The sequence below is a fragment of the Pteropus medius genome, unplaced genomic scaffold (assembly GCF_902729225.1).
Source record: "Pteropus medius unplaced genomic scaffold, Ma_sr-lr_union100, whole genome shotgun sequence".
Taxonomy (NCBI): domain Eukaryota; kingdom Metazoa; phylum Chordata; class Mammalia; order Chiroptera; family Pteropodidae; genus Pteropus; species Pteropus medius.
The window spans coordinates 4361547-4389514 of NW_024342470.1; the positions used below are offsets into that span (position 1 = coordinate 4361547).

The window sequence follows — 27968 nt, forward strand, 5'->3', positions numbered from 1 at the left end:
AATATATATCAATATAGTTTAACCTATACTTAACCCAAATTACCAACAACCATGTGATGACTTTAATATGTTATAATTGTCTAGGGTTAATAAGTATTACTGTATCATTAAAATATCAAATATGTTCACTTTGTAAATATGAGGGAAGATTTATTTTTAAATGTAAAGTGACAAAAATACAATGAAACTTTGGCAGTAATAATTATAGTCACGTGTGAAAACTAGTTTTGTCTAATCATAAGGATCAGATAAGACTTTGAATTGTGCAGTTCATCAGTTATGGTAAAAATATATTCTGTGGTTTCTGGCTCATTGTTTCATTATTATTGATTTTAGACATTCTAAACGTAGTCAGGTTTTTATAAGGATAATGAGAAAAATAAGAACATGGCTCTGACTCCTACAGTCTGTAGAATGTCTCAGGGGTAAATGCCGTTTGCTTCTTTAGATAGGTCTCTGTATGGGATGAGTGGCTGCTTCCAGTATAGTGTTATATTCACTGGCTGAGGAACCCTCTGTTCTGTCTCTTTTCTCTCTCTCCTAAATGTGACCCATGAATGCCCAGATGCCTGGTTCTAACAGGTGATGAGGGTCTTTCCATGTGTTACTCGGATTCTCAAATGTAGCAGTTTATACTCAACCATAAAATTGCTTCACGTTCATTCACATAAAGATCAATCTAGTTACCTGCAAGTGCAGGGGAAAGCCAATACAATCTCTACTGTATATTCTTGTGGCATTTTCAAAGCCTTAAATGCTGATGTATTAAAAATAACAGGAGAAGGGGGAGAGAGTTCACTGTGCAAATGTGAAATTTGCAAATACTGTACACTGTGTCCCTGCTATCAATGTGTAGTTAGTAAGGGTTGGTGTATATACGACTCTTCAGTCTCTGGCCTACCTCATGTCCCCAGCCGAGACAGAGGGGCTGGAGTGCACTGACAAACCCCGAGCCCTGCAGTGTCCGAATTCTTTTGGGTGCTCTGATTGTCTGGGAAATCCAGGTCCCACTGCTACCTTGCTCCCTGGGGCAGCAGCTCCTGTAAAGGCATAATAAGCACTTGTATGCAGACCCCTTGAGAGTATTTGGAATTCCACATTTCATTTTCTGTGTGACCTTCCGCAAAGCACTTGACAGATGAAGTTTCATAGTAGAAAAAACCTGGAAGAGGAGTCTGAGGACCGTTTGTGTGAGTGCTCTGAGTTCAGTCACTAGCTCTGAAAGTAGATGCCATGTATATTATGAAAACTTATAAAAGGAAAAAAAAAAAGGATAGAAACCCAGTAGGGTTCCAGTTACCCATCACAAAGACCAATCCTGGTGTTAGGGAATGAACAAAAGTTTTTGTCTTGTTCTGTTTTGCTTTTTAAAAGGCACGTTTATTATCTTTTAGTTCCGAATGTTAGAAATCTGACATGAGACTGACTGGGCTAAATTCAATATATCAGCAGGGCTGTGTGTCTTTCTGGAGGCTCCTGGGGAGAATCCGTTCTCGCCTTTTCCATCCTTTTCTAGAGGCTGTCTGCATTTCCTGGCTTGAGGCTCCTTTCTCCATCTTCTATACCAGCAGCATGTCTCTCTCTCTTACCACTCTCTCCTTTATTTACGAGTACCCTTGTGATTATATTGAGACCACCTGGATAATCCAGAATAAACTCGCCATTTTAAATCTTTAACTTAATCATATCTGCAAAGTCCATTGTACCACGTAAGATTACATATTCACAGGTCCCGGAGATTAGGACATGGAAATATTTGAGGGGCCGTTATATTGCCTACCACAGCTAGTGCTACTAAATCACTTTTTTTCCTTTTATTCAATTACAGTTGACATATAATACTATATTAGTTTCAGGTGTACAACATAGCAATTAGACATTATATAATTTACAAAGTGATCACCCCAATAAGTCTATTACCTACCTGATACATACAAAGTTATTATTGACTAAATTCACATTGCTGTACTTTACATCCCCATGACTATATCATAACTGCCAATTTGTACTTCTTAATCCCTTCAGCTTTTCCATCCAGCCACCTAACCCCCTCCCATCTGGCAACCATCAATTTATTCTCTATGAATTTGGGGTATTCTTTGTTTAGTTTTTTTTTTTTTTTTTTTTTTTTTGCATTCACGTATAAGTAAAATCATGTGGTATTTGACTTTGTCTGACTTATTTAACTTAGCATAATACCCTTTGGGTCCTTCCATGTTGTTGCAGATGGTAAAATTTCATTCTTTTTTATGGTCAAGTAATATTCCATTGTATATGTATACCTCATGTTCTTTATCCAGTCATCTATCAATGGACACTTAGGTTGCTTCCATATCTTGGCTATGGTAAATAATGCTGCAGTGAACGTAGGGGTGCATATATCTTTTCGAATTAGTTTTTGAGATTGAATAAATTCCTAGGAATGGAATTTCTGGGTCATACAGTGGTTCTATTATTAACTTTTAAAAGAACTTCCATACCGTTTTTCATAGTGGCTGCACCAATTTGCAATCCCACCAACAGTTCGTGAGGGTTCCCTTTCTCCACATCCTCGCCAACACTTGTTGTATTGATTTATTAATGATAGCCATTCTGACAGGTGTGAGGTGACATCTCATTTTGGTTTTAATTTACATTTCCCTGATGATTAGTGATGGTAAGCATCTTTTCATATGTCTATTGGCTTTCTGTATGTCCTCTTTGGAGAAATGTCTATTCAGGTCCTCTGCCCATTTTCAATCAGATTCTTTATTTTTTTGGTGTTAAATTATATGAATTCCTCGAATATTAATCCCTTTTTGGATGTATTATTGATGAACATCTTCTCCAATTCAGTAGGTTGTCCTTTTGTTTTATTGATGGTTTCCTTCTCTGTGCAAAAACTTTTTAGTTTGATGTAGTCTCATTTGTTTATTTTTTCTTTTGTTTTCCTTACCCAAGGAGACATATATAAAAAAAAAAATTACTAAGAGCAATGTCAAAGATTTTGTTGCCTATGTTTTTTTATAGGAGTTTTATGTCCATCAATATTTGCTTTACATATTGAGGTGCTCCTACACTGGGTGTGTAAATGTTTACAAGAGTTATATATCCTCTTAATGGATTGATCCCATTTTCATTATCAAATACCCTTTTTGTCTATTGTTACAGCCTTTACTTTAAAGTCCATTTTATCTCATAAGTATTGCTACCCCAGTTTATTTTTAGGGGGGATCTCTATTTGCATGAAATATATTTTTTCCATCCCTTTACTTTCAGTCTGTGTGTGTCTTTCGATCTGAATGGGTCTCTGGTAGACAGCATATGTGTGCGTCTTGTTTTTTTTAATCCATTCAGCAACCCTGTGTCTTTTGATTGGAGCATTTATCCCATTTAAATTTAAAGCAATTATTGATAGGTATGTAGTCATGGCCATTTTACGAATTGTTTTCTGATTGTTTTTGTAGTTCTTTGTTCCTTTCTTATTCTCTTGCTCTCTTCTTTTGTATGTTGATGACTTTCTATAGTGTTGTGTTTAGATTCCTTTCTCTTTATTTCTTACATATTGTTAGATTTTTGGTTTGTGCTTATTTACCATATGCTTCATATATATAAAGCTATGTTAATAGGCATCTATTATTAAGTTGATGATTGCTTAAGTTCTAAAATCACTACTATTTTTTCTCACCCATTCCACATTTACATTTTTGACTTTTTTTGTGTGTGTGGTCGTTACTTCTTTAGTGTGTGTTGTGTATCCCTTAATTTACTGTTGTAATTACACATGATCTTCCTACCTTTGCTTTATAATGTTTGTACTTAGCTTTGTGTTGGTTGACCCACTGCTGTTATTATGTGTTTGTCTTAGAATTTTTTTGCTACATTTTCTTATTCATATTTTTTATCTCTTTTTTTAAAAAATTATTCTTAAAGAAATCCCTTTAACATTTTTTGTAATGTTGGTTTAATAGTAATGAACTCCTTTAGCTTTTTCTTGTCTAGGAAGCTCTTTATTGCCTCTTCGATTCTAAATGATAGATTTGCCATATAGAGTAATCTTGGTTGTAGGTCCTTGCTTTTCATCACTTTGAATATTTTGTGCCATTCCCTTCTGGCCTACAAAGTTTCTGTTGAGAAATCAGCTGACAGTCTTATGGGAGTTCCCTTATAGGACTGCTTCTTTTTTGCTACTTTTAAGATTCTCTCTCTGTCTTTAACTTTTGGCATTTTAATTGTGATGTATCTTGGTATGGGCTCTTTGGGTTCATTTTGTTTGGGACTCTCTGTGCGTGCTGGGCTTGTATGTCTATTTCCTTCACCAGGTAAGGGAAGTTTTCAGTCATTATTTCTTCAAATATGTTTTCAGTCCCTTGCTCTCTCACTTCTCCTTCTGGCACCCCTGTGATATAAATGTTGCTACACTCAATGTTGTCTCAGAGGTCCCTTATTTTTTTTTATTCTTTTTTCTTTTTGCTGTTCTGATGGATGTTTTCTGCTACCTTGTCTTCAAGATTGCTAATTTGATGTTCTCTTTTTTTCTAATCTGTTGTTGATTTCATCTAATGTATTCTTCATTTCAGCTATTGTATTTTTCATTTCTGACTGGTTCATTTTTATGTTTTCTATCTCTGTGTTTATGTTTCCTATCTTTTTGTTGAAGTTCTCACTAAGTTCATCTATTCTTCCCCTAAGATCATCGACCACCCTTATAACCAGTGTTTTGAACTCTGCATCTGATAGATTGTTTGTCTCTATTTCATTTTGTTTTTCTGGAATTTTGTCACATTCTTTCTTTTGGGAAGTGTTTATCTCCTCATTTTGGCTGACGCCTGTGTTTGTTTCTATGTATTAGGTAGACCTGCCATGTCTCCAGGTCTTGGCAGAGTGACCTTATGTAATAGGTGTCCTGTGGGGCCCAGGGGTGTCTCTTGTTTGGGGGCAAGGGCTGATGCTCTAGGCTTTTAGTGGGTAGAGGCCAGGGATACTACCAAACACCCTACAATGCATAGGACGGCCCCCCTACAACAAAGACTTACCCAGTCCAAAACATCAATAGTGCCTCTGTTGAGAAACCCTGGGCTAGAGTGTGAGCATATCATGAGCTGATATGATATTTTAAGATTCTAGCAAAATAATAATCATTACTAGCAAATAACATTTATCAAACTCTAACTGTGTGCCAGCATTGTTCCAAACACTTTCTACATATTAACTCCAAACACTTTCTATATATTAACTCCAAACACTTTCTACATATTAACTCATTCGATCTTTTTCTTTAAGAATTTTTGTTATCCAGCTTTACAGATGGAAAACCTGAAATGTGAGGAAGTTAAATAAAATTGCCCAAGGTCACAGAACTAGTAACTGGTGAAGCCACTCATTAGTAGTAAGCATAATAATAGTTGTAGCTGTACAATTTTTATTGATTTGTATTAAGCCAAGGGCTTTGTACATATTGCCTCATTTCATCTTTGCTGTGGCCCCACAGAATAGATATTCCTTAGTATTAACCCATTTTAGATATGCAGAAACTAGGACTTGGTGGAGCTTACCTCGTATTTATGAATTTATAAATTTTTAAAGTTAGCGATCGTCTCCTCCATGCACCTTAACCCTAAGAATGCAAGGACCTTGTTGCTCTCTTGCTCTCCATAGTGACCCCACTATTTAGCTCAGGATCTGGCAATAATGCACACTCCAAAAGTGATTAAGGGACAACGGAACGAAGTAGTCTGGTGTTAGATGCCCACCTTTTAAGACCTACCTGTGGCTTGGCAGTTGTGCCATGTTTTCTCTGCCCTGGTGCTTTCCTGTGGTTCCTTCCCTCCCCTGGACATCGAAGCTACCCCATGAAATGATCTGGTCCTTATCACCATATAGAATCCAAAAAGTGATCGGGATGGGGTGAGAGCATCAGCTCTCTGGCCTCTCCTGGGCTTTGTGAAAACAATCAGGGAATGAATGATTATTTACAGAATGTAAAAACATCATGACCTGTTAAACCCCAGATTTCTAGGCACCTTTGAAAGTCTTTATGACCTGTTCTCAGAGGAGGGATGGGCTTCCTTGTAGCTGGATGCTCATGTCCTTTGCTAATGAAATTTGATGACACATGAGACTAGGTAGAGATACTTTCTTCCTTCTGATATCTGGACATTTTCAGAACTTAGATAATTTCATCCTATTTACATCAAACATGCAGGTAACTCTAGACTTTTATATCTGTATTATTTCTGGGGAGGTATAATATGATTATAAATGACAGTAATTGACATTATATACTTTAATTAAATTTCCTTTGCTGTGAATCAGAACCTTTTAGTCCAGTCCTACAGTGCTATTTCTAGACTTCTCTTTTACATGCTCTGATCTGTTAGGCAGCAGGTATGACATAAATTCACTTCTATAAATTCTGCATCCCATAGATTAAATGAGATAATGTGTGCAAGGTCACCTTAATCCCAGCCACATAATAATTATTAATAAAAAAATGTGAGCTGAATTTCCATACTTTGGGTATTGGCTATTTGAAGAACATGATGCTTCTTAGATGATAAGTAGAAAGCTGATGGTTATGAAAAGGCTCCGTTTTCAAATGTTCGTGGGTAGCATAGTAATTACGTCCCAGGGTTTCTCCTAGGGCTTTTGGGTGGTCTGCAGAGCCTTAGAGTAGTAGCACCTTTTTCCAAAAGGGAAAGTGTTCCCCAGATAGCCCTCCTCTCCCTGCTGCTACTCACCACTCCCCACCCCACCCCAAATAACAACATAACCTCATCCATCACTGGTGCTGCCAGCCCACTAGAGGGGACTGAAGAGGAGGGTCTAGGTCAATCTCTGGAGCTTAACCCACTCCCTTCATTCGAGTGCACAAAGCACCACGTCTGGGAAAATGCATCTGTAGCCCTTTCTAGGTATCTGATGCTCCTGGGCTCTTGAGCATCCTTGAGCACCTCTGCAGCACTGTCTCTCAGCACGATCTATACCTTGGTGTTTGGGGTTAGTTGGAGCAGGAGGTAAGAATGGTGTGGTGCCTCATTTCAGCTCAGAGATTTTCCCTAGGACTGACTCTCGGGAGGACCATCTTCCTTATTACCTTGCCTAGTTTCTGCCCACCCCTGGGGCAGGGTGATTTTGGCAGAGGGTCCTGGAGGACTTACCACAGTAGTGGACATCCCTGCTGAATGCCCCAAGATCTGGCATCTTGGGAACCAATCCTGGGTCTACGCAGGGGTACTCCGTCAGGGCACAGGTGAACTGGTCCCAGTGTTTGAGGAGTCTCTTTAGCCTGTTGCTGGTACTAGGTCACTTCCCTGCTTTATCTACAAGTAAAACAGGTGCACAGTACCAGGGCCTTCCTCCCCAGCAGGGCTTTGCATTAAACCAACCAGCCAACAAACCCAAAGGATCACAGTGACGAGTATTCAAATATAAGAAAGTTTATCTTGTCCTTAACACATACCTAAAATTCTAAGTTCATGCCTCTAATGTGTATATAGAGGCCCTCACATCTTCACCATCTAACTACAGGTTTAGGTTATCTGTCCTGAAAGGACAGGTTCCCCCATAACTGAGAAAAGGCTATGCTATGTCCTCACAGCATAGCCTCTATGTGTCCAGGGCTGCCTGGAGTCACCCAGCTGCAACTATAACTTGCCCCTCTGCCTGAGGAGATGCTTATGACCTTGAATCTGTGGGTAGATTAAGAAATTTTAGATCCCCCCAGATGACACTGACTTCTCAGTGGCTCCCATCAGTTGACCCCTTAAAAATACCCAGCCCAATCTTTACCTGTGCCCAGCTCTGACAGGTAACTTGAGGTATATACCTAGGCTGAGCAGAAACAAGCAGGAACTCCAGATTTCCAGTTGCCAAGAGGCAAGAGGCAGAATCCTGCTTGTTTTGCAGCCGGTCTATGAGTCTCATGTGGCATCATATTAAATTATATAGGCAGCCACTTGTTCTCAACCGATGTACTGAGCTGACAGTTGTGTCGAGCAGGCAGCATTCTCCTCAGGAAACGGTTGAAAAGATCCTATAGCTTCGCAGACCTCCAGACCTCTGAAAATTAGCCTGAAAGCAGAAGGGTGTGGGCCACCACAGGGAGAGGTCAGCTCTGGGCACAAGATACCATGACTGTGGCTGAAATCCTAGACCATGGGCTGCGGGGCACTTTGCCCTAAAGGTAGGTCAAAGCCTGGGCAAAGTCGAACATGCTACCGTGGGAGCAATTTTCTGTTGGAGTTGCCCTGGCCAGCTTCTGGCTCGTCCCTGGTGTCTCGGCTTCTGAGATGGTAGGTGCCTTCCCCATTCTGCTTGCTTTGGAAGGTTTTTTAATATGGTCCTGACCTGCATTAGCCTAGCTCTGTTGTTAGAGATAGCTGGGGAGGGAGGGAGGCTTAGAGGGAGTGTGTGTGTGTGTGTGTGTGTGTGTGTGTGTGTGTGTGTGTGTGTGTAAGATGTTTAAGGATGGAGGGAGGAGGTGAAGATGAACAAAGAAACAAAGGGACGAAAGACTCATGAAAGCAAAGCTCTACCTAATTTCACTGCTTGCTGTCCTCTGCATTTACTCAATGCTAAATCTAAGTATGCATTCTGAAAGCGTAGAAAGAAGCTTTTGGCCTCTGTGAGCTATTAGCCTGCTAAATGCTTTTCCTAAGACTTATCACCTAGCTTCTACTCTATGCTGGAGCAGAGAGGGTGTTGTAATTCTCATTAGTGATAGCAATATGAACAGGACAGATATCTTTAAGAGCTCATAATCGGTAATGCTTAATGGGCTTTTCCAATTCTCCCAAATAGTTTGGAATAAATAGATTAAGACAGGAATCGAAATGGCTTTTGATTGATGCACATGCAAGTTCTTGGCAAGACTTTCCACTCAGTTTCTACCAAAATTAAACATGGTTTGAAAATTCACTTGTTTGGGTTTATGGTTGGGCTGAAATGCCTCCCCGTGGAGTTTACAGGTTAAAGGTTACAACAGTTTGGGCTCCTTGATCGCAGTTCTGAAAAGACCACAACTAATAAAGGAGTAGGGGTGGCCATGAGGAAATTTCAGCCACATGGGAGCCCAAGGGATGGCCATGGTGAGTGAGTTTTCTTGGCTCCCCGGAACCCCCTCGGGTCTACCATGCTTTCATCACAGATTAACAGCCAATTCCCAACTGATGAATGTTTAAACCCCTAAATTCACTCATTTGCACCCCTGGGAAGGCATTTGTGTTGAACATCCCAGCCAGAGAGAATAGCAACTCTGGGAGGAAAGCAGGAGACTTTAAGAGATCCAGAGGTTTTGACTCCTGGATTGCTCCTAAGCAGCTCTGGTGTTTGCCCTTTGATTGATTGGGGTGGTGGGTGGAGCAGACGCCGAGGGAAGAAAGGTGCTGAGAGGGTCCTGGGCTGCTGTTGACAGGCATCTCATTGTTTCATTTACGTCTCTATGGAGACCAATGGTGAGGAATACTTTCCTTGATATTTACTAGTTACTTATATATATATTTTTTTCTTTATACGAATTGCCACTTAATGTATTTTATTAACTCACCTTAGGAGCTTTGGTAGACTGTTATTACGGATTTTTATAATGAAGTCATTATATGTTAAGAATATTAGTCTATGCTTACCACGTTAGTTGCATTATTTTTTCCAGATTGACCTTGTTCTTAGTTTCTTTCCTTGATCTGTCTCATTTTACAAAACAAGCTTGTGGTTTGCTCCCCTCATTCAGAATGTAGTTCTTAAATACCATGAAAAAAAATCAAAATCTTACTGTTGAAAATGTCTAACTTATACAAAGGTAGGAAGAAATAGTGTAATACATCCTCAATGAACCCATCACCCTTTTCAACAATGATTAATCCATGGCCGATCTTGTTTCATTTATACCTCCCATCTGACCCTCAGCCCCTGCCAGAAAATTCTTTCACAGTGAATTCCAGACATATCATTTCAGTATACATATTTCAGTTCTAGCTCTTAAAGATAAGAATTATTTTTTAAAGCACAATTATATGACATGTAGACAAAAATGTAATTTAACATCTTCAGCTATTTAGTCTTCTAATTTTGATGATTTCATTTATCATTTTTACAATTTGTTGGAGTCAGGATCAAAATGTGGTCCATGTATTCCTTGAAATATATTTATTGAAGAAATCTAGAGAGTGTCCCACAGTCTATATTTTGCTGGTTGTATCTTAATGGTGTCAGTTAACATGTTCTTCTGATAATTGCATTTCCTGAAAATCGGTAAGTAGCTCTAGGACTGGTGGCAGTGTGTCTCTGTGGTGGTAGGAGGCAAGGGGAGGCATTACATTTGGTTGTTTCTCATTCGTGAGGAGCCATTGGTGATCATTGCCTAGATACATTAATTCGTTAGGGGTTTCCAAATGGTTATATCCTAATTCATTTATTACATCGTCATTTATTAGATAAAATGCTTTGTAAAGATAAACTTTCCCTCAAGTATTTAGTCAGCCACAGTTACTATTTGATTTAGAATGACAGGAAAAAATATTAGCTTTTTTCTTTTATTTACCAGTTTTCAAAATGAGTGGTTTTCTTAGCATCTTCCAGAGGTGATGAGAGAGGTGTTCTTTTCTTTTTCTAGTATCATTATGAACTCGTGAGTTTAAATATATTCAATGTGTTTCAATCCATTTTAGTTGTTATCCTTATTGGTGCTCTAATTTTTCTGTCTTTGGCCAGTAGAAGCCTCTTTGATACGACCTGACCTAGAAGAAATTCATAACTTGCTGGTTTTTGACAATAAGTTGTTTCAGGTTCATTTTGTATATTTTTTGCCTCAGATCTAGAATCATCCATTTCTCCAAGGAGCCTTGATTCTTTTTAATGGAAGATGGCATCATTATTTAGATGCCGCAATCTAGGTGCTATGGGTATTGAGCACCATGTTTCTCCACCTACGAAAATTCATCGAAACCAGTCACCACTAGTGACTGACAGCACTACTACCCATTGAAACCACCACCGCTGTCACCCTGACTGCCATCTCCACGCGGTACCCACCTTCTTCCAGGTCCCACCTTCCAGTCTCCATAACATCCATAAAATATTTTTCCTCCAACCATGCCACTAGCTCCAAAATGTCCTGCTTTGTAAAACATTTCATGGGCCTTTTTCTATTCTATCATTATCCTCTCTATCTATTTGAAACCCAAGACAAGGGGATAGGTCATAATTTCTTAGTCTTCTCTAATTTTGCTCTTGAGCTCTCTTGGCTTGCCAAAGTCATTCTTGTTTCATTAGATCATCTCTGAGCAATCCCTCTCTCCCCTGGTGCTGATACACACACACTGGGAAATGTGAGGAAGGGTAGACTGACAGCTTACTGAAGCTTACTAAGGCATGTCCTACTAGGCTGGGCATTGTGTGTTTGTATTATGTTATCTACACTTTTACAAACCTGTGAGCTTATTGATTGTGACTCTTATTCAGAAGGGAAGAAAGTTAAGTAAGAGGCAGAGCTGAGATTAATCCAAAATCTCCCATGGATTGGCCAGAGCCCAGGCCAGCTCAGATTGCCTTATGCCGGTATACGTCCCATCCCAGGAAGACTTCTGCTTAGATGGGAACACTAGGGAACCTTTCCCCAGCATCCTGCAAACTCACATAACTCTGCTTTTCTTATCCTTCAGTGGCTTCCCATTGTTTTCAGGATTAAATCCACACTTTCTGTGTTCTAGCCCTTGGCTTAACTTTGACACCCCATAGAAGCATTAATCTTTAGCAATCTTCCCCAAAACATGCCAGCTCTTTCACATGTCTTGCTCCCTCTTTCCCTGGCGAACTCCTCCTGCTTCTACTTTAAGAAGCAAATGAAGCATCTCCTTTAAGAAGTCCTCTCTGATTTCCACTGCCAGATGAGCTAAGTGATACTGCTTTGGTTCCCACAAGGTACCATGCTGTATTCTGGGCAGAGTCTTATTCATCCCTTTGACCCCAGGATCCAGCACAGGCCGGGGCCAGTAAAGTTGCTCGGCAGTGCTTTTAATGACTATTTAAGCAAATGAATAAGTGCATGGTACCAGCTATCCCACACTTGCTCACATGGGTAAAAACTTACTTTGTTTAAAATAGTCTGTACAGTTTCTGGTGGCCTCTGTCACTCTATGCTTCTGTTGTGCGTGGTAATTTTTGTCCATAAGTTAAATTATGCTCTGGGCCTGGAAGACGAAACTGGAATGAGGCCCCCGATGCATTGCCTTGCACATAGTCAAGACTCAATAATTATCCATGGAATTGAATTAAATGGGAAGTTGTACAAAAGGAAGCTACAGTGAAAGTGTCAGGCATGCAATCAGCAGGATGCCAGACAGACAGTTAAAGCATCTCCGATTTTCTACAATGTCTTTTAATAGGTCCTCTGTAGAGATTTGCTGTCAACATGGATTGTTGGTTTAGAAAAAAACAAAACAAAACAACAGGGCGCTGCAATGGCTCTTGTGAGGCACAATGTCTGGCAGCATATTTTTACTTCTAATGTGATGGTCCCCAGATTTCCAGCTTGGGACAGGAAGTAAAAATGCTTCCAACTAAGTGACTCAGACCCTTATACTCAGAACTAGCACACATTTTTCTCTCTCTATTCTCTGTTTTACTGCCTCCAGTTCCTTATCTTTCTCTTCTTAAAGCCCAGACCCACCCAAGTTTAGTGTTTGGCTCCGATGTAGGAGGTAGAGCCATTTATTTGGCCGGGAACCCTGCTGGAAGGGGAGGACTGCTCAGAGCCCAGCGTTGCCACACTATTGATTGATTCAGTAAATGCACATTAAGCACTTATTGTGTGGCAGGTCCTGGCAGTGCAGTGGTGGGCAAGGCCTCAATCCTCTTGGAGCACTCAAAATAATGGAGACAGAGGTCTTCAGATATACATACAGATGTATATTTACAAATGGTGGTAAGTGAGATGGAGAGAACAGAGATCTGTCCTGTCTACAAAAGGGTCTCGTACCACCTTATTTATGAAGCCCTCTGTGGTCCCTCCTGGCAGTGCAAGGCTAGCCTGGTGCTCCCTTGTCACCTGGAGCCATGCCTGTGTCAGCCCACAGCCCACTCAGACTCTAGGTATATAGAACTGAGCTCCTAGGACAAGGGTTAGATATTTCCTAGAATAGTGTATGGCATACGGCAGGTGCTCAATCAGTGTTTAAGAGTAGGAGGAAGGGAATGAGCACATTTTACAAGTCCTCATTCTATCAGATGAAGGAGTCCCAGGCTTCTCTCAGCACCGTGATCACGATGGTGTGGTGATGAACTAGTTCTAAAACTTCAGCTCTGTCCCCGAGAAGAAGGTGTCTCCTCTCCAAAAGTATTGTAGGTGATGAATAATAAACAGAAACCCTTGGCATAGGGCCTGGCTGGTGGCAGGAGATCAGCTCGGGTTACCTCCTGTCCCCTGTTTTCAGAAGTTTCCTCAAGATCGTGCTGTGCTCTGGTGAAAGCAACCTGCCCACCCACCATTGCCTGGCATCCTGTCAGACTAGACCTGAGCAGGGTCAGGACCAGGACTCACATCCTGCTCATCGCCAAGTCTCCAGCACGGGCACCTCAGAGTCGGGGTTAAGGAAATGTGTATTTTGAGTGGCAGCGGCCTAGTGTCATAATCTGAAGAACAGGATTCTGCAGCCCACCCCTTCTCATTTGCTTCTTCCATGGCTGGCAATTGACTCAACCTTCCAGACTCAGCCACTTCTCCCCAAGATTGGAAACCACCTAAATGTCCCACTGTTAAGGAACGATTAAGTAGCATATGTGCGTACCTTCAAGAGAGATTGAGGAAGCCATTGAAAGTGATATTTTTGGTGGCATACGGAAAGATAATAAGATTACATACTATTATAAAAGGCTATATGTTTATCCAGTATGTTTGTGTGTGTGCACGTGTGTGTGTAGAAAACAGAAAATCTTGTAAAAAATATAACGTTAACATTTTATCTCTAAGCAGTAGGATTTTCTCTTAGTTTTTTTTTAATATTTTCAAAGTTATCTTAAATAAGCATGTTTTTCTTTTCTAGCCAGAAATAAAACAAGCCATTACTTAAAAAAACAGAAATACTGCTCAAATATCACCACCTTTTTAATCCGTCCTTACAGAGGCTGAGCCCTAATAGGGTGACCAGACAACCCATAGGACTTAGCATACACAAGATTCTTCCCCATGAGACCTGGCTTTGAGACCTTCTGGCCATATGTGGGAATGCAGAAGTGGCCATGTTTTAGACATGGTCATTAAAAATGCTCTAATATAGGATGTGGTTCCATAACATAGTGGTTAGCACGTCTGCTTTACACGCAGAAGGTCCTGAGTTTGCACCCCAGTAGAGTCATGGTCCATGGTCTATGGCCATGCCACCCTGAAGAAGCCCGATGTCTGATCTTGGAAGCTAAGCAGGGTTGGACCTGGTTAGTACTTGGATGGGAGACCACCTAGGAAGACCAGGTGCTGTAGGCATAAATAATAATAAAAAAAAATGCTCTAATATAAAACTGAAACAATATACAGTGTAGTGTTAAGGATGTAAACCCTGGAGCTAGCTGGCCTGGGATCAGATCTGGCTTTCACTCTATCTGTGTGGCCTGGGTCAGGTTACATAACCTCTCTGAGCCTCAGTATCCTTATCTGTCAAATGGGAATAATAGTAGTACCTACTTATTGAATCGTTGGAAGATTAAATGAGTTTTTTTTTTAAGTGCCACATCTACATACCTGGTACAAAGGAAGTGCAGTGCGTGTGTTCTCTCACCACCATCATCATCCTTCGTTTTCAAGAGTTGACACAAACTGTACTCCTTCAGGATAAACCACTGACAGACCTTCAGACAAACCCAGAATAGACCAGTGAATTGATCCAAACAAAACACAATGCTGTGCTCACTCACCAGCTACACCCAGAGCCCTTGTTTCAATGGAGGCCACCACTTAGGAATTCAAGTGGACTAATATTTGATGTGGCATTTTTTATGCAGCAGTGAGCCACTGCAAAAATAAGTGACCGGCTGTTCAGGATTTATAAATGAGGATATAGACAGGAAGGTCAAAGAGCCACAGAGAATGAAATGAAGACACTTGACTCAGGTGATACCCAAAGATAAATCCAAGCACACCGGGTGCCTGGGGCCCTACTGGCCTTCTGGTGGCCTCTGCATCCCCCACATGCTCCTCTATTGCTTCTTCTACCTTAGAAAGGCACTCTGCTCTCAGGACTTGGTTCAGAACTGGGTGGAGGTCCTTATATTGCATTGCAGTTTCTGTACCAGTCTTTCCCCTCCCTCCCTCCTCTAACTAAAGCATCCTCTGAACACTTATAGAGTGCTTGTTGTATGCCTGGCACTGTGCCGGGCTCTGAGGGCCACTCAGAGGCTGCCTTTCAGGAACCTACTTACCCCAGAAAAGAAGTACTTGTTTATATTTGTATCCATAGCTCTTGACCCAGCCCCTGGCACCAGAGATGTCCACACATGTTTATGAATGGAAGAAATAGTGCCAGTTCTACATTGGCTGTCTTGGTCGTTCGTTGTAGCTACCCTTCACACATAATTAGCCAGCATCCCAGATCAAGCTCTGTGTACTCCTCAAGGCTGTTACAAGTGCTTAGGGTACATGGAGGCACACAGATGCACACATATGCACAATGGCTTGGCATTTTCTGTTATAGACTCCCAGGATGGCATATCCACACCATCTTTTGCTTAAGTAGGAGCAGACCTTTAAAACCAAGGAAATGGTTCTGGTTCTTAATCTAAAGAGATAATGGCAAAAGACAAAGAACAGTAATGTATTTGGTGAAGACCCTCTGTGCCTGTGCAGTGTTTTAATTAAACTCCCATGGTTTACTTGAGACCTCCACCAATGTTTCAATGCAGATTATTTTGACTGCCCAAAGCTAGCCAATGGCACATCCATCTCCCTCTGTGCTTACTGGCAATTGGAGGGCAGTTGAATCATGTGCTTGGCTGAACAATGAATAAATGTCCAGCCTTGGCAGCCTTCCAACTCTGCAGAGACTATAAAATTGACCAAGACAAAGACTCTCATGGAAACGATAAGACTCAGGACTGTAGATCCCCTGTCAGCTCTCATTACAACACTAGCCTCTAAGTTCCCTTTTTTGGCTTCACTCCAAGGGCTAGATGTCAGAGCCTGGTGCATAACAGCTGTATCAAGTAGAGGGGAGTATGGTGAGACCCTGACAGTCTGCTGAGGCCACCATGGGCTGACTCCCATGTTTACCTGATGCTCGTGTACTATGGCTGCTGAATCAAGTATCCTTTTAGTTAAAAGTAATAAGACTCCTCTGGTTTAAAGGCCGAGGTGGAGAGGGTTGAGATTTTCATTTTCTTTTGGCAATCTCACACAGAAGAAAAAGGAACCCACATGTTGTAGGCAAGAATGAGTACTGAGAACAGAACTTGTCCCCTTAACCAGAGAGGCTGTTATAGGCAGGATAATGGCCCCCAAAGATGTCCAGGTCACAATCCTTGGAATCTGTGAATGTTATCTTACATGGAAAAGGCAAATAAAAGTTGCTGATTAAATTTTGGTTGCTAATGAGGTAACCTCTATAATGAGGAGATTATTCTAGTAGCCCCATGTACTTATAGGGTACTTAAAAGTTGAAGCTGTCAGAGTAATGCAATGTGAGAAGGATTTGACATTCCCCTCCATTGCTGGTTTAAAGACAGAGGAAGGGCTACAAGCAAAGGAATACAGGTGGCCTCTAGAGGCTAGAAAAGGTAAGAAAATGGATCATCACCTAGAGCCTTCGGAAAGGAACACAGCCTTGCCACCAAAGTGATTTTGTCCAGTGAGACCCATGTTGGACTTCTAACCTATAGAACCATAAGGTTATTAAATCTGTGCTGTCTCAAGCCACCAACTTTATGGTAATTTGTAACTACAGCAATAGAAAACTAATATAAAAGTCCATGGTGTGAAGACCCTAATCAGGGACCAGGGATAGATATCATTTCCAGAAATTAATGATTATTAAAGAGAGCACTGTACCTTCAGTGATGGTTGCACAGATGGTAGGACAGAACCCTTTTTGGGAAAGCAGAAATGACCCTACCTGACCTCCAAGTAATGAGGAAGCCCTGTCTTCCCATTCTCAGCCCTGGAAACAAACAACCAACCATGCACTTGTTCCTAGAAACCTGGCTTTCACTTGGGAATGTATACAGTTGCATTGTAGGGCTTTGAAATGGTCTTTGTGTTTTGCCTCCTGTACAAATGCTTCCATAGGGCTCAGCTGATGTGGATAAATTACCTCTGTCTCCTTGGGGATGGAAGAGAACATATGTGTTCCTTAAAATCATGGATTTCTCCCCAGTGAACACTACGTGTAGTTTGAAAAATAGTAAATTTGGGTTGATTTTTTTAAAAAATAGACTATTTTTGCAATAGTTTAAAATTTACAGGAAAACTGCAAAGATAATGCAGAGTTCCATATGCCCCACACCGTTTTTCCTCTTACTAACATCTTCCATTAGTATGGTACATTTGTTACAATTCATGAGCCAGCATTGATATATTATTAACTAAAGTCCATAGTTTATTTATATTTCCTTAGTTTTTATTTAATGTTCTTTTTCTGTTCCAGGATCTCATGCAGGACACCACATTATGCTTAGCCATCACATCTCCTTAGGCTCCTCTTGGCTGGGACATTTTCTCAGACTTTTCTTGTTTTTGATGACCTTGAAAATTTTGAGGAGTACTAATGCAGTATTTTTTAGGATGTCCCACTACTAGAATTTGTCTGATGCTTTTTTTCATGATTAGGCTAGGGTTATGGATTTTGGGAAGGAAGATCACAGAAGTGCTGTTTTCATCACATCTCATCAAATCCCACGATTTATGACTGTGATGTTGGCCGTGATCATCTGACTGAGGTAGTGTTTGTCAGGTTTCTCTACTATAAAGTTACTCTCATTCCTCCTTTCCATATCGCACTCTTGAGAAGGGAGTCACTCTGCAGATCCCACATTTAAAGAGTGGGGGTTTATGTTCTCTCTCTTTGAGGGCACAGGATCTACATAAGTTATTTGGAATTCTGCAAAGAAGATGTGTCTCCTCTGTCCACTTATTAGTTTACTCAGTCATTTATATCAGTATGGATTTATGGATACTTATTTTGTGGTTTGGGTTATAATCCAATACTACTTTATTTTGTTGCTCAAATTGTTTCAGCTTCCTTACTTTCTGTTTCCAGACTCACATTGTATATTTCCTGTATTTTTCCTTTCTAGTCATAGAATCAGCCATTTTTATAAGGATGCCTGGTTCCTTTTATTAGCGAATAAAAATCTACTAGAAATCAAGGTCCGGGTACTAGCTATGTTTACTGCTATTGGATTGTCATTTCTTTTAGGCCTTCTTAGCTAACAGCAAGGACATATATGTGTATACTAACCCGTAGTACTAACACATATCTCTAAATATTTCTATATGTAATCATCTGTACCTATATTAAATATGAGTTCTTGTTGATGTCTCCAACTCTAATCTATTACCACATGGATCATCCTAGCCTTTCCACTTGCTTCCCTGTAACCTCCTAGTCTAACAGTGAGAAACCTGGTTTCTACCAACCACCATCCATTTACTTAATTGTTCAGTTCCAGTATACATGTATAGCAATATCAGAATTGTTAACCCATACCCCCATGTGAAATTATTAACTAGAATACAGTGCTTATGTGCAGTTCCTTTTGCCTTTGGTTTCACAGACGCCACTTATTTCCAATGATGCTTAGGTCAGCACTGTTCCTCTAACCTTCAATGAGGTGGTCTCATCCATTTGTAATACAGTTAGATTCTATCATCACATCTACATTCCATCCTTGAATCTCCAACCTCCTAAATGACTTTTTTAAGTTTACATACATTAAGGTTTACTTCTTGCACCACAAAGTTCAAATCCATACAATCATGTATCCACAATTGTAGTATCATACAGAACATTCTCAACATGTTAAAATTTTTCTGTACTTTGCCTATTCAACCTTGCCCCCAAACCCCTGGCGATCATACTGTCCCTATAGTTTCACCTTTTCCAAATGTCAAATAATCGAATCATACATTATGTAGCCTTTCCAGAATAGCTTCTTCGACTTAAGAATTGTACATTTAAAGTTCCTCCATATCTTTTCATGGCTTTATTGTTAATTTCTCTTTATCACAGAATATTATTTCATCATATGGATGTACCACAATTTATCAGTTAGCCTGTCGAAGGATATCTTGATTGCTTCCAGTTTTGAGCAATTTAGAATAAAGCTACTACACACGTTCACATGCAGGGTGTTTTGTGAATGTGTTTTCAAATTAGTTGAGTCAATAGGAACATGATTGCTGGATTATGTGGTAAGACTGTAGCTTTGTAAGGAACTATAAAACTGCCTTCCAAAATGGCTGTACCATTTTGCATTCCCAACAGCAATGAATGAGAGTTCCTGTTGCTTCACATCATTGGGTATTATCTTTTGGATTTTAGCCATTTAAATTAAGTGCGTAGTGATCTCTCATTGTTGTTTTGTCATTCCCTGATGACAAATAATGTTGAACATCTTCTCATATGCTTATTTGCCATCTGTATATCTTTTTTGGTGATCTGTCTGTTCAGATCTGTTGCCCATTTTTTAGCTGTGTTTTCTTACTGTTCAGTTAGAGTTCTTTGTATATTTTGTATACAGGTCTTTTATCAGGTATGTGTTTTGTAAATATTTTCTCCTAGTTCATGGCTAGTCTTTTCATTCTCCTCAATATCTTTTGCAGAGTAGAAATTTCAATGAAGTCCATGTTATCAATTTTTCTTTCATCGATTGTCCTTTTGATGTTGTATGTAAAAACTCATTGCCAAACCCTAAATCACATAGATTTGCTCCTATGCTCTTTTTAGAAACTTTATAGTATTGTGTTTTATATTTAGGTCTGTGATCGTTTTGAGTTAAATTTTGTGAAAAGTGTATGGTCTATGTCTACATTAAATTTTTTCATATGGATGCCCAATTTTCCTAGCACCATTTGTTGATAAGGCTGTCTTTACTGCATTGAATTGCCTTTGCTCTTTTGTCAAAGATCAGTTGAATATATTTGTACAGGTTTGTTTCTGGGTTCTCTATTCTGTTCCATTGATCTACATGTCTATACTTTTACCAATACCACACTATCTTGATTACTATAGCTTTATAGTAAGTCTCGAAGTCTAATAATGTCAATCCTCCAACTTTGTTATTCTTCCTCGGTATTGTGCTGGCTACTCAGGGTCTTTTGCCTTTTTTTTATAAACTTTAGAATCAGTTTGTCAATATCTACAAAATATCTTGCTGCGATTTTGACTGAGATTGCATTGAATCTATAAATGAAGTTGAAAAGATGTAACATCTTAACGATATTATGCCTTCCAATGAATGAACACTGAAAATCGCTCCATTTACCTAGACTTTCTTTGATTGTTCTCATCAGAGTTTTATAATTTTCTGCATATCCCTGTACATATTTTGTTAAATTTATATCTAAGTATTGCATTTTTGATGCTACTGAAATGTTTTTTTTTTTAATTCTAATTCCTATCATTCATTTCTAGTGTATAGGAAAACAATTGACTTTTGTATATTAACCTCGTATCTTGCACTTCACCAGTTCTAGGAATTTGGGTTTTGTTTTGTTTTGATCATTTCTTTGGGATCTTCTACAATCATGTCATCTACAAAGATGGTTTTATTTCTTCCCAACCTGTATACCTTTTATTTCCTTCTCTTATATCGTATTAGCTAAAATTTTTAGTATGATTTTGAATAGGCATGGTGAAAGGAGATATCTTTGCCTTGTTCCCAGTCTTAGGGAGTAAACATCTAGTTTCTCACCATTAAGTATGATGTTAGCTGTAGTTTTTGGTAAATGTTCTTTCAGGTTAATTTTTCACATAAAGAAAAAATTGTTGAGATTTGCTTATCAGACAATGTAGTTCTCTCTAGCTGCCAAGATCTTCTTTGACAGCCCTTGAGCCATTTAGAAATTAAGGGAGCTTTACTAGCATTCAAAAAGACCAGAAATCCATCATCCAAATCCTGATAAGGATCTAGAACAGACTAAATATCTCATTGGGCCCCACTTGCACTGAAGGAGAAAAAACATCCTGGCTATTCTCTTGCCCTTCCTTGGTATGCTGTTTGTTTGTTTTTATCTGTGGACACAGGGAGCATGGTCCAGGGAGTACTAGAGAATAGATAAGTTCACAGTTCTTTACACTCTGGACCCCACCTACTTATTTGCCCCTCTGTTCCTTCCCCACTTTTCCCCTGCGCTCTCCCTACATTCCTGGTGCTCAAACATAAGCACCAGCCTCCTAATACATGCCCTGTTTCTCCATACTTTGCTGTTTTTACAATATGCATGCCTTTTGTGAGGCACCTGTGTCAGATGAAAATTTATGTTTTTTGAAGTTCAACTCAAATGTCCCCCTTTCTGGAAATCCTTCCCTGTCTTTCCCATCCAAAGTCAGCCTGTTTCTCCTGAGCCCCCACAGCCCTCCAGTTGCATGTCACTCACTACTGAGTGCAGCATACTGCATGTTGTGTTTATGTGCCTGCCTCACTCACCTGTGAGCAGATTGAGGGAGACCCATGTCCAATCTCCACAGCCTTATCTCCCATGCTGGCACAAGGTCTGCTTCAGAGGAGGGTGCCCAGTAATGTTTATTGGTTGAATGAATGAAATTACTGGCCTTGCATAAATGGACCCTTTTACACTCTTAGAATCCTCTGTCTGTTCTTCCCTCTGTACTTGTTTTCTGCCTGGTGTTCGAGTCCTTATACCTATTTCTGGAATGTAAGAGATGCCTGCAGCTATTCTGTTTCTCATGGGAAAAAAGGAAAATTATCATTCATTACAGATCTACTGTATTCATCCATGAACTTTATAATCCTGGTGTCCACTGTATCATTTGGGGAGTTCAGAATCCAAATCCCAGAAAATGCCAACTCAACTGGCTTAAACAATAAGAGAAATTAATATATCTCTTGTAACAAGACATATCAAGCTAGGGTGGCTTTAGGGATGGTGGCTTAACAGTATCAGCAAGAACCTCCTTCTTTCTTTCTTTTCTGCCAACTTTATATATTAGCTTTTTCTTTGGGCTGATTCACCCCATGGCTACAAAATGGCTGCAGCAAATCCAGGCATAACATCCTGATACAATAATGGTTAGAAGGAGAAAGATTTGTTCTCATTCATGGGCCTCTCTTTAAAATGGAGGAAAACTTCTAGAAGCGTCTAAAACTTTCCCCTCACAGCTCATTGGTGAGAACTGTATCATATGACAATGCTTGAGCCAGTCACTGCTAAAGAAGTTGAGATTATCATGATTAGCTTAAACCAATCAGCATCTCACATAGAGGCAAAGGAGGGAGGGGATATACACTGGAACAAAATGATGATTCTTACAGCAGGGAAAAAGAGTAAAATAAATATTGGGGAGGAAACCCTCAGTGTCAGCTATATCCATCCTTTTTTCATAGAGAATTATTTTATACTGAATTTCAGGTTAAGTCACTCATATAAGGTCCCACAGCTGATAAAAATTGAAGGATTTAAATCCAGCCCCTTCAAACTCCAAAGCCCATCCATGTACTTTTTCTGCTGCACAGCTGGACTCAGAGCCAGACTTCATTTTCCAAAAAAAGCCAAAGCCCCGTTTCTCATGGCGAGCGCTTCAGGAGTTAAGGCAATCACCCTGCTTTCCCAAGCCGACCTTCAGCTGGGCATTTAATCTGTTTATTAAGTTATGACTAATGGCACTGCGAGACACCAAAGGCTGCACATTCAGACCTAGTTTTAGATTGTTAGAGGAGGTTCGAGGGATAAACATCATATTTATATTCTATGCCGAGAAAATTCAATTGCAGCTCTTTCTTTTTCAGAGTGCAGGATTGGTGAGGGGCTTCTGCTGGCTCCTGCTTTGGTTTAATAGAAATGAAACCTCCAAAGCAGGCGGGCTGTTTTGGGAAAGTGGCCACTAATGCGGCCTCATGGGGCAGGGGCCAGGCCTGAACTGGGCAGTTTGCATATTCACTTTTACAAACAGTTGGCTCGGAGTCAGCAGTTAATGGGACAGGAATGATGTTCCTGTACCAAATCATTTCCTGCAAAAAACATTTCCAGTTGCAAACACATCTCAGCTTTTCTTTTCGGGCTTGTTTTGTCTCTCTGAGTGAATTAAAGAGGCTGGACAGAGGGGAGTGTTTCTGATTGGGGGTTTCTGATTGGGGGTTTCTGAAAACATTTTTAACAATGATCTTCACGTTAAAAAAAGATCCCTTTCAGACCTGCCTTTAGGAGTCCTGGCTGTGAAGATTGCATTTCTAGTCACATGTTAGAGGTGTAAATATTTCTATAGTCACAAGTTGGCTCTGGCTGTACAACAGTCTTGGGAGAGATGCGGCTTTTCTCTCCTTACAAAACATAAGCTGAAAATGTTGCCTCCGAAATGTACACACACGCACATGTGCACACACACACATATACACAGGGTCAGACCAAAATATAATTTTTTTCCTGAGGACAAGCTGAAATCCTTCTTTGCACTCTATGTACTGCTTTGGCAAATTGTGCTTCAACTCGTAATTTGTGCTATTGAAGGATGATCTGAACAGTTTTGATTATTCATTTATTTAACAAATAGTTCTTAAGTGCTTACTGTGCATGAGGTAGTGTTTTAATTAATAATAATAGCATACATTTACATAGCTCTTACCAGGCACCAGGGACTCTTCTAAGCGTGTTACAAGTATTAACTCATTTAATCTTCTTAACAACCCTAAGAAGTAGGCAATATTATCATTCTCATTTTGCAGATAAGGAAACTGAGGTATAAGGGGCTGCTGAACTTGCCCAAGATCATATAGCTAGTGATTCTGGATTTGAAGCTAGGAAGTCTGGCTCCTCTTTGGGGATCTAATAGTAAATAAGAGAAAAAGGGCCACTCTTCCCACAGCTTATTTCCTGGTGGGGGGAGATAGATAATAGACATGTAAATAATAATTTCAGATCATGAGTGCTTGAAGAAAATAAAATGAGAGGGAGACAGGAAGCTAATCAGAGAGTCTTATAGGTCTTAGGAGCTGGGGTTTTATTTTGAGTGTGATGAGAAGCCACGGGAAGTCTTAAAGCATGAGAATGTATGATCCTATTTATGTCTTTATATATCGTTCTGATTTGCTATACAAAGTAGACAGAGGTAGGGAATATGCATCAGAAAGCAGATAGGTTAGAAGGTAGCTCTGGTTGTCCAGGTGAAAGATGACCTGAACCAGGCTGAAGTAGTAGTAGTGGTAGAAGTAGTAAGAAGTGGTTGGAATTGGGTCCTGGTTTGGAGATGGAGCTCACAGAACTTACCTATGCATTGGCTACAAAAGATGAGAAAAAAAAGTTAAAGATGATTCCTCGGATTTTGTCTTAAACCACTGTATACATGGTGGGGCCATTTATTAAGGAGGATAAGAACAGGGGAAGAACAGTCTTGTATCATTGTTGTTATGGTGGGAGTGAGGGTATTGAAAATCATGAGTTCTGTGTTGGACGTGTAAATTTAAAACCTCTATTAGTAGACATGAGAGGAGACATCAAGTAAGCCTGAAGCTCAGGATCAAGTCTAGGCTGGAGATTTAAATGTGAACATCAGCCTTTAGATATATGAGCTCACCTAGGACAGCACCATTCAGTTGAATTTCCTGTGATGGTGGAAACCTTCTACATCTGTGCTATCTAGTATGGTAGCCACTAGCTACATGTGTGCCATTGAGCAATTGAAATGTGATAGGTACAACTAAGAAATTGAATTTTTAATTCATTTAAGTTGAAATAGCCGGATATGGCTAATGTCTATCATCTTAGACAGCACAGACCTGGGGGAGAATGCAGATAGAGAAGGTCCTGGTCTGCAGCTAATTTATTCTCTATCCAGTAAGACCAGTCTTGCACCCACCTTTAAGCGTAACCTTATTTCCACTGCCCATTGTTTGCACAGCAGTGCTTGTTAAGTAATGGAAATCTTGCTTCTTGGTGAGAAACAGCCTGGAAAAGAAGCTGCCAGTCCTACGAGGAATATTAGAAGAAATTACAGAAGTCTAAGGAATCAGTTCTTTGCTAGAAAACAAATGCAGTCCTATACTTATAGAATCATTTAAGCCTTGAAGGTATTGCTTATATTTTTCATTATGTTTTATGAGGGAGAATTATATAGAGTGGTCGGTGTTTGTGAACTTGGAGATTCAAGACGGTGACTGGCTGATCTGCCATATGAATGTCAAGGGCCCACAGCCACGGGACTAAATGCCAGCTTCATAATGCGAGTTGTGTCTCTTTGGGGTAGACTGTGTTTCACTCTTTGTTAGGCAATCTCATTCTCCATCCAACTGCAACCATCAGTGAGTTTGCTAATATGAAAGAACTCTTTGTAAGCAGCTGCCTTGTGCTTAAGAGTTCTTGCAAGTATATACTGGCAATCGGTGAGGCCAGAGTCAATAAAAAATAGAATAAAATGGAAAGATGGGACATTGTTTCTATTAAGGTTGATTGCAGCTGCCATGGTAGCTCTTTAAGAACCTTTTTCTGACCAACGCTTTCAGAGAAAATGGTCTTTTTATGCTTAGTTGGTGAAAAGTAATTATCCAAACTAGAATTGAATAGAGGTGAGAGGATTTAAGTCACTGCTTTTCGGAGAGGTAATCCAAGGTCAGTACTCAGCAGTGTCTATCGCACAACTAGTCTTCTGATTTTGTGGTAGGATTTTTTTTTTTTATTTTTTTTTTAATGCTTCATGTGGGAGATGGGTGCAGGGAAGGGATCAGGCTGGGAGTCTTTAGTGGTCATTGACCTATTTTTATTTTTCTTGAGGAAAGTAGCATTGTAGGTTTCTAGGGTTTGGAAACTACAAAAACTTGCTGGTCATCCAGTTGAGCTCTTCGTGTTCAGCTGAGGAAACAGGCCTAGAGAGGCGAGGTGCCCACCCCCGGGGCCCACAGCTCATTACGACCAAAGGGACGGGACCAGAGCCCAGGGAAGAGGCCAGACTGAGACATTCTCAAGCAGTGGCTGGGGTGGGGTGAAAGAGGTAGTATAATCAGAAAATCCTCAGGGAAGCCAAATCAGGAGAGAGGTCACAGAAGGCTTGAACCGAGAATGGAAATGAGTTACAACATAAATGTAGCCTTAACGTGGTGACCTCATTCATCCAGTCAACAGCCGTGACCAGAAAGCAAGCAAGGAGGCAAAAGGCAGACTTAAGAAAGATGTCAATGCCCACCTCACTTCCATTTATTCTGAGATCATTTCTGAGAGAAGGAAGACATCTCCCGTTTTCTCCGAGGGAATGCAGTGATAGTTGGAAAAGGTGAGATGAAAGGGACAGTTTGGTCCTTTTAGCAAGAAGAGGTAGAGGATCAATTGCAGGCAAAGCAACAGCTGAAACCGAACCTTCATGGTTTTATTTCTCAGTATCAGTATAGAACATATTTGTTAGAGATCCACTTACCTGCTGTCATGTGACTGTGCTTCCTTCTCCTTGCAGTGTCAGAGCTTCAAGAGGAGGGCATGAACGCCATCAACCTGCCTCTCAGCCCGATCCCTTTTGAGCTGGACCCTGAGGACACGATGCTGGGTATGTGGGCCTCTTGTTCTTTGGGGTGGCCTGATGCCGTCAAGTGGAACCACCCCCACTGACTTCCTTTTCTTTTTAAAGAGGAGAATGAAGTGCGAACGATGGTGGATCCAAACTCACGCAGCGACCCCAAACTTCAAGAACTGATGAAGGTAAGAAGAAATTAGGAGGGGCTTCTGGTGCTTCCCAGATTCAACAAGTGTCTATAGACCACCTGCTCTGTACAGGCGCCACACAAGGCACTGCAGAGAGTAAAGTCATGACAGTCCCTGCCTGCAGGCAGCTCAAGGTCCAGTAGATGGACATCTAAAATTTAACAAAAGTGGGACATGAAAAATGCCTAACCAGTTATGTTGATCATAAGCATCAGAGAAGTTTGTGCAAATAAGCTCACATTTGCTAGGGTCACACAGTCCCTTTCACTGCTTTTCTCAAGGACCCTCGAAAACTCCCTGTAAAGTAAGAATCGGTATCATTCCCATTTTACAGATGACAAAACTAAGTCTCAGAAAAGTTAACTGGTTTGTTTTTGGTCACGGCTGAGTAGAGGAGATGGAATTCAAAAAGAAATAAATGAGATTAAATGAAATATTGTGCATGATGCACCTGGCACAGGGGTTGGCATGTGGTCACCCCTCAAAAAGTGTTATTTCATCCTCCTTCTATTTCTTCATCCCATGTTTTTCAACTTCTCCAAGCTCCACTTAAGACAAAAAGGTACTGTGGATGCCAGAGTGGTTCATTCAAAATGCAAATCCGAATATGTCATTTTCCCATTCAAAATTTATGTGCAGTTTCCCATCAACTGCAGGTTGAAGCCCACACTCCTGGGGGTGGTATCTGGGGTCTCCATGCTCTAGCTGCCTCTTCAACCTGAGATTATCCCCTGCCTAGCAACATGTGGACACCAGACCTGCTTGTGGTGTCTCCCCATACACACTGTGCTTGCTTCTGCCACTTCTCACTGCTGTGCCTTTACTTATGTAGGTCCTTCCAACCACTCTTCAGAGTGGGGTCAAAATGGGGTCACGTCCTCCAAGGAGCTTTCTATAAACCCCAGTGCTATTGCTCAGCCCCTCTGTGGGCTGCCTTGGTCCCTGCATTTGGTTCTGTCATTTAGTTACCCCATGATAATTCTGTCTTTTCTAAACAGTGAATTTATAGGAGTTAGACTGCCTCTTTCATAATTGTACCCCCAGGATCCAGCACAGCGTGTGACATGTAGCAGGTATTAATAATGCTGGGTGAATGGATGGGTGATGGATGGAAGGATGGAAAAAAGGAAATGGAAGAGAGGGGAGGGAG

The 27968-nt window shown here is 40.4% G+C and overlaps 1 protein-coding gene, 1 long non-coding RNA gene and 1 pseudogene across 2 annotated transcripts in view; 2 read left to right on the top strand and 1 right to left on the bottom strand.

Annotated features, from left to right (window-relative positions):
- PARVA (parvin alpha) overlaps positions 1 to 27968 on the top strand; it is a 145773-nt gene that overhangs the window by 65549 nt on the left and 52256 nt on the right. Inside the window, exons 2-3 of the mRNA XM_039863455.1 lie at positions 26574 to 26663; positions 26745 to 26815. Coding sequence (XP_039719389.1) covers positions 26574 to 26663; positions 26745 to 26815 — 161 coding nt within the window. The remainder of the gene's footprint in view (positions 1 to 26573; positions 26664 to 26744; positions 26816 to 27968) is intronic.
- On the bottom strand, positions 6758 to 25400 carry LOC120603216 (uncharacterized). The gene is made up of 3 exons (XR_005652979.1): positions 24990 to 25400; positions 14711 to 14817; positions 6758 to 10715 (listed from the first exon to the last, which is right to left on the bottom strand). It is a non-coding gene; the product is annotated as an uncharacterized LOC120603216 (long non-coding RNA).
- Positions 14340 to 14455, top strand: LOC120603286 (uncharacterized; annotated as a pseudogene).